The following is a 12319-nucleotide window of genomic DNA, read 5'->3' as shown; positions in this document are numbered from 1 at the left end:
AGAGTTAAAATCCCAGCACTGGTATGTGAAATCTCTGCGGAGGCGACTCCCAAACACCACAGGAAGGTTCAACCTTAAAATTGTATTGTTTCTTGTTTAAATTGACTTATGGCCAGTGCTAATAGGGAAGTGAAACTTTTTCCACTTTGATGCTGGGAACTCAGTGCGTGTGCCTTCTTTAATAGCACAAGTTCTGGAAGATATTTGCATTTCTTCATGATAATAGCAGAAGAATTTTGCAACCCCACCTCACCCTAATCTCTCCATAAGGAATTTCCATCACCTCTCTCTCTCATGTTGTCTTGGTTGTTTTTACAAAGTAAAAAAAAAAAAGGGTGTTTATTCCTTTCTACAGCATTGATCTGCGTCCAACACACAGGCCATCGATGTACAGTGAGAGACCCCTGGCTTTCCCCCAGGACGCTCACACAGTTGCCTCTTTTCTCAGGTAGGTGCCTGTTTTGGGCTGTTTAGTAGTGTTTCCATAACCCCTTCGGACACAAGGAAAAATGCTATGGAACTTCATGTGTACAGTTGTACACATTATGTCTGAAGGGGTTATACAGCAAAATAACTATGACAAATGTGATTCATTTTTTCACCTAATGACTATCTATTCTCAGGCCACTTTACCTGTCTTTCTGTCAATTACTGTCCTTTATGGACTCCATTGTCTCTTAGAAAGAAAAAGAAAGAAAGCACAACTTTATTCATCACACACTTGTGAAATTCCTCTCTGCATTTAACCCATCTGAAGCAGTGAACACACACATGCACACAAATGTGAGCAATGAGCACACACACACATACCCAGAGCAGTGAGCAGCCATGCTAACAGCACCCAGGGAGCAGTTGGGAGTAAAGTGCCTCGCTCAAGGGCACCTCAGCCCTTTGAACTGTGGGGGAAAACAGAGCACCCGGAAGAAACCCATGCAGACACAGGGAGAACATGCAAACTCCACACAGAAAGGCCCCCACCAGCAGCTGGGCTCGAACCCAGAACCTTCTTGCTGTGAGGCAACCGCGCTAAACACTTACACCACCGTGCCGCCATGGTTATTTGTCTCATTCTCTCCCCCTCTGGCACGCACAATATCTTTCATCTTCCAGTCATATCAGACAGCACATTTAAGTGCACACATTTTCAATTCTCAATCCACAGTTCTCTCTGCATTAATGTAGAAAAGTATATTGAAATTTTGGATGTGCTGCCTGTCCCCTCTGTCCCCAATAGAGATTATGTGGGGAATTTTGAAACAAAAAAATGACAATGACCCCATAATGTTGCACAACTTAAGACCTGTTTGCAGGAAGAATGGGACAAAATAACACCTGAAACACTGCATCACTTGATGTCTTCAGTCCCTAAACATCTTTTAAGTGTTGTGAGAAGGAATGGCAACATTATAACGTGGTAAACACTTTACCCTCCTAACTTTTTTTTAATGTTTTGCAAGAATCAAAATTGAAAAGTTTTTCTTTTGAAAAACAAAAACAAAAAACAAACCACCAATAAAATTAATGAGTTAAAACATGGTGTGAATGTGAGTGTGAATGGTTGTCTGTGTCTATGTGTCGGCCCTGTGATGACCTGGCGACTTGTCCAGGGTGTACTCCGCCTTTCGCCCGTAGTCAGCTGGGATAGGCTCCAGCTTGCCTGCGACCCTGTAGAACAGGATAAAGCGGCTAGAGATAATGAGATGAGAGATGAGTTAAAACATCAAATAATGTGTTGTTGTACTATTTTGAGTGCAATACAGGTCAAAAGATTTTTTCCAAGTCAATGTTGTCAGTTTTAATTTCAATTTTAACATATTGTCCCAATTTTTTTCTGATTTGGAGTTGTACCTCCTATCTTTAGAATTTGATTATTTCAATAATAATGCTCAAAATCCCAATATCAAGGATCACTCAGAAGAGGTGTCTGGTTCCACTCAAGGTTACATCTTCATGTCATGTCGGGGAGTTTTTCTTTATCAGTGTCACCTCTGGCTTGCTCATTAGAGATCTACATTCATATCTGGATTTCTGTAAAGCTGCTTTGTCTATTGTTAAATAGCAAATTTCTGTTGCTACCAGGGCAGGAATTTCACGAGGGCCACGGCCCTCGTAATTTGGCCTTGTGCCTTTGGAAAAAAATATCTGCCGTAAGGCCACAGTGGCCTTGATGCCCTGCAGTTTTGCGGTTTTGTAGTCTGCCTTGTGACTGCCATCTCATTGTTTTTGGCGTCATTACAACATTAACATTTACTTTTATTCATTTACCTCCTCTGTGTAAATTAGAAAATGGCGCAACTTCCTCTGTAGCCGTCAACGGACAAGCACAAACTTGTCTTGAGTTTTGAGCCAATCACAACAGGGCAGCACTGTGGCCTGAGGTAAAACATGATAGTTTAAGTTTGTTTAAATTACAAAAATGAGTACACCCAATGACTGTCTCATATACTCTTCATATACTCATACTGTTTAAGTAATGCAATAAAACTAATCTTTAAAAGTGGAATTTACTCAAACTGTTTGCATAGAACGAACTTCCGGGTTAACAGTGGTGTTGCAGTGTTCTGCAAATTTGCAATTTAATATTTCAGATCTTGAGACATGAAAGTACTATTTTAAAAAATAAAAGGTCAGAAATGTTTTCTTTGTCGTCTATTTAGTTCATTTTATTTCCTCAATAATTTTCCTTGATTGAGAAATTGGTCTGGGCTCTTATGGGTTAATCAGTAGCCTGCATGCTAGCATATGTTCCATTTACAGTCAAACATTTTGATGTACTCCAGGCTCAATTCTGATTAATCAAAAATCTGCGTAGTAATACAGTCTGAAGATGCTCTTGCACATTCGGTGTCAATTGAACAAAAATTATGGGAGGATATAGGTTTAATAAGTTTTACAATTTTTGAAGTGAGTGATGGATTGATAAGTTTAGATGTGTTCAATATTTTCTCATCTTCAGACATAATAGTGTAGATGTTTCTTTACCTGCTTGATAGTTTCGACTGAGACTCCAATCTTCCTCAGAAGAGTCATTAGTCCTTAAATTAAATTCATTATAGACATGAACTTAAAATCGTTTTATTTTATGGCCTTGGTGCCCTGGCTTTTGGCCTTCATGCCCTCAAAAAATTGACAGCACAAAAAGGCCAAGTGGCCTTGTCCCTAAAATGATGAAATTCCAGGCCTGGTTGCTACAGAAATTGAATTTAATGAAGATAGGAATTTCATTCTGGTTTAGTTGCTTCTTTTTTAAAATTCAGATTAATACCATGCATGTAAACATAGCTACTGATTGTTCATGATATCTTAGAGAGAAAACTCCACAAAGGCAATATCTTCAAGTTCACGCTTTTTCCCAGACTCCATGAGGCAAGCAAAGCGATCAGGCTCCTCACATGTAGTCAGATCAGCGTATGCACTAGGACCGTGATGGATGATCCATGGTTTGCTCCGTCCAGAGCCATGAAGAGGAGACTTATTCAGATAAATCCCAAGATCCTTTCTCTTCATTGTATCAGTTGGATGAGAATAAATGAGCCAATTCTCAGTGTCTGATGTTAAGTTCTTTTGTTCCTTAGGTGCAGTGATGCTAAGCACACTACCTTGGCAGCCATAACCAGATTCTACCAGGTTCTCTGGAAATTGAGACGTACCAAAAGCCACTCCACTGTTCTCACTCAGCGCCTCAACTCTATAACCTTTGGTACTTCTTGCATTGCAGTATAAATTACTTCGGCTCTCTCTGTCAATGATCTCTGCCATCACACACTCACAAGCAGGGCCGTCGACAGGGGGGGACAACCAGGTATTTTGTCCCGGGCCCAGGCATGAGGGGGGGCCCAGAACTGGTCCCTCATGAAGATGCCATTAATCATTCTGTTTCATTTCAAAATGTGTTGATTTGGGGGAGAAAAATGTGCTATATTTGCATTCAATGAATGATTTATGGTTCTTTTGCCTTTATTGTCTTCGAAAATAGATTCAAGAACCCACCTACCACCCCTAATGCAGAAATGGTTTGGTCTTTGATTAAGGCGCCAAATAACACGGCACTATTCCATCATAACGCTTCGACAATAAGCGTGCGAGCCCGTTTGCCAACATGCACAAGTCAGGAGCAAAGAAAAGAAAAGAGAAAAAGAGATGATGAAGAAGCCAAGAGCCTCAGGGGCTCACTGCATAGATATTTTAGAAAAGATTCAGATGATGCAGCAGGTAGTGAAGGCAGTGGGGCAGCTGAGCCAGGTAAGACACAGATAACTTTTTTCCAGCCCCGTAATGTAACCCCAGCACGTGCGACGCGCCATTCATAATTATAAAGTAGGGGATAGCAGGGTACACTGAGTGAACACTGAAATGCACAGGGCACTGAATTATTTCATAAACATATCGGTTTAATAACACTGTGTTGCATATATCTCAATGAAGCAAAGAATAGCACATTGGCCCGCAATCATATCCAAATGTTTTAGGCACGCTTGCTGAGCTGCACTGAGCTGGACTCCGGTTAGCTGAAAGCCCGTGGAACGCTGCCTCTTGTTAATTAAACCTTATTTTGTTGGAAATCATCCCGTGTAGATACAACGGCATGTGAAATTGCCAGCTAGATAGAGTTTAATGTAACGAATGGGCTATAAATGGGGTGTTTTGAGGTTAGTCTGTTGTAAAACATTAAACTTTCGCTTAGACTGGATACTCTTCAAACAATTCCCTTGCTCAAGTGAAAAATGATAGGCCTGTATGAAAAGCGCAATTAATGAAAGTAGCCTAATAAGCCCTAAATGAATAAAACAACCTCTGTTTTATTGTTGTTGCTTACACGTTAAGATTTTGAAATCTTCTCGGTCCAGTTCTATATCCAGGGAACGTTGTAATCCTTTTGGTTTATCCGTAATAAACGTGTCAGCCCCCAGGTCAGATAGGCTAATGTTACGTGGTTGGGAGGGTGTCAATTTTTTTTGTAACATTCTGAATCGAGTACAGAAAGGACGTTTATGAAAAACAAGACAAAAAAATACACTGAAAAACTCACTGTACACATCACTAGTGGTGATGCTTCTATGTTCAGATTTTGGGAAAGCCATAACTCCATTCTCATTGAGGCCCAGTTCCATCCTGTAAACAATCATTTTGGTTTATCAACTACCTGCGCTCAAACATGTCACAGGAGAGGCTCAATGGGCTGGCTATGCTCTCTATAGAGCGCAAACTTGCAAAGAAGCTGGACTTCAATGACCTTATTGACGACTTTGCCACAGCAAAAGTCCGGCGCATTGCATTTCGCACCTGAATAGTTGCAGACTAAGGAAATGTTCAAACTGTAAATATGTTGAAATGTTGAAATAAAATGGTTGACTGTTATAATGGGCTTGGAATACCTGTTATTTAAGGGTTGGAGTGAATGGAGACTGTGAAAAGAGGGGTTGGGTGTAGGTGGTTGCTGTGTGGCGATGTGCGTGCACGCGTATGTGTGTGTGTGGGGGGGGCACTCAGATTATTTGGGGGGGGGCCCAGCCAAAGCTGTCAACGGCCCTGCTCACAAGATTCGGTACCTACTCTTTCTCCGAACTGCCACGTGGCCCCACAGTCATCACTATAGAATGCAAAAGCCTGGGGCATTGCATGTGGTGGGCAATCATTATCATTCCTGCTCATGTAATAGACATAAGCAGGAATTATGAGTCTGCCACTCTTCATCTGAATACCGTGCCCAGGTCCAACAGCAAACGTGGCCCAATTTGCAATCTCATCTTCAATCACACATTCTGTCAAGTCTATTGTGCTGCTCCAATTCATCTGGAACAGAGTGATATTTTGAAAATGTAATATAGTGGGGGAAAAATACAGTGAAAAGCAACCTTAGCACTCCTTTAACTTTAAGTTGTAAGTCCCTATAAAACAGAATGCAATAAAGCATTAGGACAACCACATTCTCCAAATACCTAACCTTCAGTATTACTATTAATTATATTCATTCATATAATTAGACTCACAAGGCAAGGTTAGAGTGATCGATCACACATCTATTATAGCTATGAAGCAGTGAAGCATTGGGTTAGGAATAATGTACAGTGAGCTGGTGATTATAGCGAAATAAATCCCCACAGGTTTATGTAGGACTGCTGTAACTGACCAATCAGAATCAAGTTTTCAACAAAGCCGTGTAATAAAATATGATAAGCTATATAAACATACTAATGTATCAATGTCTGGGTAACATATATAGTATAGTAAAGTTCCAAGCTCTTGGTTGAAGCATAACAATATAAAATCAACACACATCTCCACAACAAACTCATTTCAAACTCATCAAAATGTCCAACCCCAAATCAGAAAAAGTTGGGATGGTGTGGAAAATGCAAAATAAAAAAGAAAGCAGTGATTTCTGAATTTACTTTGACTTGTATTTCAATTTATTTGACTTGTAGCCGCTTTATCCTGTTCTACAGGGTCGCAGGCAAGCTGGAGCCTATCCCAGCTGACTACGGGCAAAAGGTGGGGTACACCCTGGACAAGTCGCCAGGTCATCGCAGGGCCAACACACAGAACCATTCACACTCACGGTCAATTTAGAGTCACCAGTTAACCTAACCTGCATGTCTTTGGACTGTGGGGGAAACCAGAGCACCTGGAGGAAACCCACACGGACACAACATGCAAACTCCGCACAGAAAGGCCCTCACTGGCCACGGGGCTCGAACCCGGACCTTCTTGCTGTGAGGCGACAGCGCTAACCGCTACACCACCATGCCACCCAGGAGCAAGAACTAGTAACTTATAATTCTGTGATGGCAGCATTAATGTAGAAAAGTATATTGAGATTTTGGATGTGCTGCCTGTTCCCTCTGTCCCCAATAGAGATTATGTGGGGAATTTTGAAACAAAAAAATATGACAATGACCCCATACTATTGCACACCTTAAGACCTGTTTGCAGGAAGAATGGGACAAAATAACACCTGAAATGCTGCATCACTTGATGTCTTCAGTCCCTAAACAACTTTTAAGTGTTGTGAAAAGGAATGGCAACATTATAAAGTGGTAAACACTTTACCCTCTCAACTTTTTTGCAAGAATCAAAATTGAAATAAGTTTTTCTTTTGAAACAAACAAACAAACAAACAAACAATAAAATTAATGAGTTAAAACATCAAATAATGTGCTGTTGTACTATTTTGAGTGCAATACAGGTCAAAAGATTATTTCCAAGTCAATGTTGTCAGTTTTAATTTCAATTTTAATATACTGTCCCAATTTTTTTCTGATTTGGAGTTGTACCTTCTATTTTTAGAATTTGATTATTTCGATAATAATGCTCAAAATCCCAATAGTCACTCAGAAGAGGTGTCTGGTTCCACTCAAGGTTACATCTTCATGTCATGTTGGGGATTTTTTCTTTATCAGTGTCACCTCTGGCTTGCTCATTAGGGATCTACATTCATATCTGGATTTCTGTAAAGCTGCTTTGTCTATTGTTAAACAGCAAATTTCTGTTGCTACAGAAATTGAATTTAATGAAGATAGGAATTTCATTCTGGTTTAGTCGCTTCTTTTTTAAAATTCAGATTAATGCCATGCATGTAAACATTGCTATTGATTGTTCATGATATCCTGGAGAGAAAACTCCACAAAGGCAATTTCTTCAAGCTCACTCTTCTTTCCACACTCCATGAGGCAAGCAAAGCGATCAGGCTCCTCACATGTAGTCAGATCAGAGTATGCACTAGGACCGTGATGGATGATCCATGGTTCGCTCCATTCAGAGTCACTAAGAGGAGACTTATTCAGATAAATCCCGAGATCCTTTCTTTTTCTTTTGTTAGTTGGATGAGAATAAAGGAGCCAGTTCTTAGTGGCTTGGACCTGAGTTGCAGTGATGCTCAGCACGCTACCCTGGCAGCCTTTACCAGTTTCTACCAATTTCTTGGAAGAAACTGGAAGCGGATCAAAATACTCTCCTCCGTTCTTACTTAGCACTTCAACTCTCTGACCTTCGGTGCTTCTTGCATTGCAGTATAGATAACTGCTGTCATTTTTGTCAATGATCTCTGCCATAACACACTCACAAGATTTGGTACTTACTTTTTTTCCAAAGTGCCAATTCTTCCCATCATCACTATAGAATGCAAAAGCATATGAATAGCATTCTTCATCACGACCGCTACAATGAATATTCTCATAGAAATAAGCAGGAATTATGAGTCTTCCACTCTTCATCTGAATGCCGTGCCCAGGTCCAACAGCAAACGTGCCCCAATTTTTAAACTCATCTCCAATCACACATTCTGTCAAGTCTATTGTGCTGCTCCAATTCTGCCCGTTGTCACTGCTGGTGATGTAACACAACCGAGCTTTGTTATTACCAGTGCAAATCTGATGATTCTCAGTGGTATTACCCAGCACACAAATGAAGAACAGAAAGACAGTCTTGGATTCTTTCTCATAGACTGGACATGGGTTCATAGTGCGATGTTCTGGCAAACAAGCTGTGCTAAGCTCCTCAACGGGTGACCACTGGAAGGAAAAATTTGCATTTCTGTGAATATTTTGCAAAATTAAAGTAAAATGTTCAAACAAACAGTGTTATGTTCAGCAGCATTACCTGAATTGACCCATTCTGTCGTGTTCCCCTCCTCATGAACAGAAGAGTGGCATCATGATCATGGGGTGATGTTCGTTTCTCAGCAAAAACAAGAAAGGTTTGGGCATCATTAATGTAGATAAGAGCTGGGATTCTGTAATTTATACCACTTAGCTCTTTTCTGAACAAAGGAGTTTTTGGTGGGTCTGCTTGGAGTGTGTGGGAATCACTTCCTGATGTTCTGTTTTCCATTTCTCAATTTAAAAAAAAATCTGAAAACACAGATAAGAAATAGAGTCAGATGTAGTGAGTTTTTTTTTTTTTTGTATTAGTGACCTAATTTTTATATTCACAAAAACACATTCTGATAAAATTATACATTTACTAATTACATAACCTTTATATTTTTAATCAGTTGGTTAATAGATGAGTGGCAGCTTGACCCTCACCTCCGCTCAAGTGCCTGGTAGTACCTCATATACATTCCCAGTCAAAAGTTTGGACACACCTTCTAATTCAATGTTTTTCTTTATTTTCATTATTTAAAATACACTTCATGTCTTCAAGTAATGATGGACTGTCATTTCTTTTTATTCAGTTGAACGGTCCTTGACATAATATGGATTACTACAGTTGTGGAATAGGGCTATTTACTGTATTTTCATTATTTACTATTTACTGTTTAATCTCAAACGCGTTTAAGTGAGACGGCCTTTCAATTTCACAAAATCAGTGAAATTTAGTTCCCTCTGAAATGTGGTCATTGTGATCATGTTTATTTCTATAATATCTCATAAAATATAAGGTCATTCTGTGGCTGGGAAGTTATTTAATTTGAGGGGATTCCCGAGCAAATAATATGCATGAAATCGCTCGAATTGCGCAGTGAAGCAGACAAAGGAAGTCCGTGTGCGCATGCGCGGGTTTACCTTTGACCGTGTGCTGACACAGTTACATCATTTTGTTGCTAAACAGACAGCTGATCACACCAAGGGGCTTGCTGACTGCTGATATTTATTAGTTTGGTCCTGTGTTTCCTTTCCTTCGCAACATGACGTCTTTTCTTCTTGCTTTCCATTACTGTGGTCGGTCTTTCATGTTTCATTCACATGCTCACGTCCTCTATTTTTCTCTCCTGTTTCAAATTTGTATCCCACAAATTTGTATGCCTTGTGCGAACAGGGAAAGCCCACCACATGATGCATGACGTACCTTGAATTGGATCATGGTGAAGCAGAAAAAATAGCGGAGAATTTAAGGCCATGTGGCCCTAAATTCATTAATTGTTCTATTTAAAAAAAAAAAACTAATAAAATTGGAAGTCTGTGATTCAAATTCAGTAGCTTTCAGTCCACTAAACAAAAATAACTGGGTGTCAGGGAAGATTCTTTTTATGACCTACACTTAAAATCTGAAAGACAGTCTACCTTTAAGGCGGCAAAAAAATGTCACTTATTAATTTTGACGAGCACACCTGGTAATTGAAAAGCATTCCAGGTGACTACCTCATGAAGCTGGTTAACATAATGCCAATAGTGTGCAAAGTGTCAAGGTAAACAGTAGCTACTTTGAAGAATCTAAAATATGAAACATTTTATCACTTTTTATTTACCACATAATTCCATATATGTTCCATATGTTATTTCATAGTTTTGATGTCTTCAGTATTGTTCTACAATGTAGAAAATAGTCAAAATACAGAAAAATGGCATATCCACGTGTGTTGGCACTTGGAGCACGAAGTGTGCGCCGTGGACTGCTACTCGCATGTAGTGCCACGCTCAAGCTCATTAGAACTAATTGCCATGCACTTGTTCCTGATTAGAGCGCAATAACAGCGTGTGCTTATAAGGACACTATGAGACTTATTGGACTGCGAGACTTACTGGACTCACAGTAACACACAGACTTGAAGTATACGCTCTGTACCCTGCGTCGGATGTTACCAAGACTTTCTTTATTGCATTGCTTTCTTGGTTTTGACTTGTGTTTGTGTTTTTGTACTTTGTTTTTGATATTGAAGCTAATATCCTGTCTGTGCCTCGCTTGACCACTGCCTATTATTTTGACCATGATTTTGCATGACATTTTGGAACTGTTTGCCAGTGTGTTTTCTAATAAATCTAATAAATTTAATAAACATCTGTCTACCGTCCTTTACCTGACAAAACACCTATGAATGAGGAGGTGTGTCCAAACTTTTGACTGGTCCTGCACATTAATTATAGAACTTTTATTTAAAATAATTATCAACAGTAGTCTGTGATTTTGGATAAAATTCACACCAGTTTCCTAATTTTCAACAGTAGTTTCAGTATGAGCATAGAGTGGGGGTATCCAAGCTTGAAAAGGGTACATGGGTGCAGGTTTTCATTCCAACCAAGCAGAAGTCCCACCTCATAGGCTGTTGAACGATCAATGGATTAAACAGCTAGAATCAGGTGTCTCTCGCTTGACTGGAATGAAAACCTGCAGCCACACTGGCCCTTTCTGGATTGGACACTCCTGTTATAGAAAGTTTGAGGTGAGAGCTGGTGAAATAGCTTGCTGGAGGTTTACTGCCATAAGAGGAACAGAAAAGTACTTGAGGTTTACTACAGGTTTATATTTAATACAGGTAGAACAATACTGAAGACATTAAAACAATGAAATAACATATGGAGCATATAAGGAATGATGTGGTAAACAAAAATAAAAAACAAAACGTTTTATATTTTAGATTCTTCAAAGTAGGCACCATTTACCTTGATGACAGCTTTGCATACTACTGCCATTATCTTGACCAGGTTCAACTTCTTAGCCTGTTGATGCAACTAGTAATATTAGTAATAAAGCAGACATGCTTAAGTAGAAACTGACACGGCATTTCCTATATGTACATTATTATACAACAGTTAGTTTCAGTGCACTAATTTGATTGGTCGAGCAGTATTCCAACAGTGCAGATATTTCGCATAATGGCACTTGAATGTTTACTGTATCACTCCGTTCATCTGTGTCCTACACATGAAATTCCACTTCCTAGTTTGAAACTGTTAGTATGGTAGTAGACAATGCATTTTACAGCTAATCCAAGAGGGTTTTACTTCATTTAGTTAAGAAATATGACAATTTTCTCAACCCACAAAGGAACACTTAATCCTTCAGTTTATTGCAAATAATCAAATTCAAAATCACCAGATTTGGAGAGAAGCGGTTTTTAATGGGCAGGAAGCATGTGAAAATTGTAATCGTAAAAGTAACTCATGACTACAGGTGTCAGCTTGCATACAGTACAATTGTGTGTGTGTGTGTGTGTGTGTTTTATATATATATCTATCTATCAATCTATATATATATATATATATATATATATATATATATATATATGGTCAGAAGTTTACATACAGTGACATGAATGTCATCTTGGCTATGAATGCCATGGCAATATTTGGGCTTTCACAGTAATTTCTTTAAACTGTTCTTTTTCTGTGGCAGAATGTACAGCATACATCTTTAATAAGAAAAAAAAAACACTAGAATTTGGTGCACAAGTTTTAATTTTCTCTGGGTTTTATGAAATCAACACAGGGTCAAAATTAAACATACAGGGTCAAAAATATACATACAGCACACCTAATATTTGGGTAAATTGTGTCTTTGCAAGATTCACCTTGGCAAAACATTTTTGTTTACCATGAACAAGCTTCTGGCAGAATCCTGGTTGGACAGTTCATGACTCTTCATAGCAGAATGGGTAGAG

The 12319-nt window shown here is 39.2% G+C and overlaps 1 protein-coding gene across 4 annotated transcripts in view; it reads right to left on the bottom strand.

The window, feature by feature from the left end:
* Positions 1-1490: 1490 nt before the first annotated feature.
* Positions 1491-12319, bottom strand: part of LOC132895441 (sialidase-3-like) — a 34232-nt gene continuing 23403 nt past the window's right edge. For 2 of the 4 annotated variants that reach the window (XM_060936073.1, XM_060936071.1), the window contains exons 2-3: positions 8599-8849; positions 5800-8510 (exon numbers count right to left, since the gene is read on the bottom strand). In XM_060936073.1, coding sequence (XP_060792056.1) covers positions 7587-8510; positions 8599-8829 — 1155 coding nt within the window. In that variant the 5' untranslated portion in view covers positions 8830-8849 and the 3' untranslated portion in view covers positions 5800-7586. The other 2 variants (XM_060936074.1, XM_060936072.1) reach the window with 2 other exon arrangements.

The sequence above is a fragment of the Neoarius graeffei genome, chromosome 12, assembly GCF_027579695.1.
Source record: "Neoarius graeffei isolate fNeoGra1 chromosome 12, fNeoGra1.pri, whole genome shotgun sequence".
Classification (NCBI taxonomy): domain Eukaryota; kingdom Metazoa; phylum Chordata; class Actinopteri; order Siluriformes; family Ariidae; genus Neoarius; species Neoarius graeffei.
Note: the sequence above shows the minus strand (reverse complement) of the source record. Positions and strands in the feature narration are given on the sequence as shown.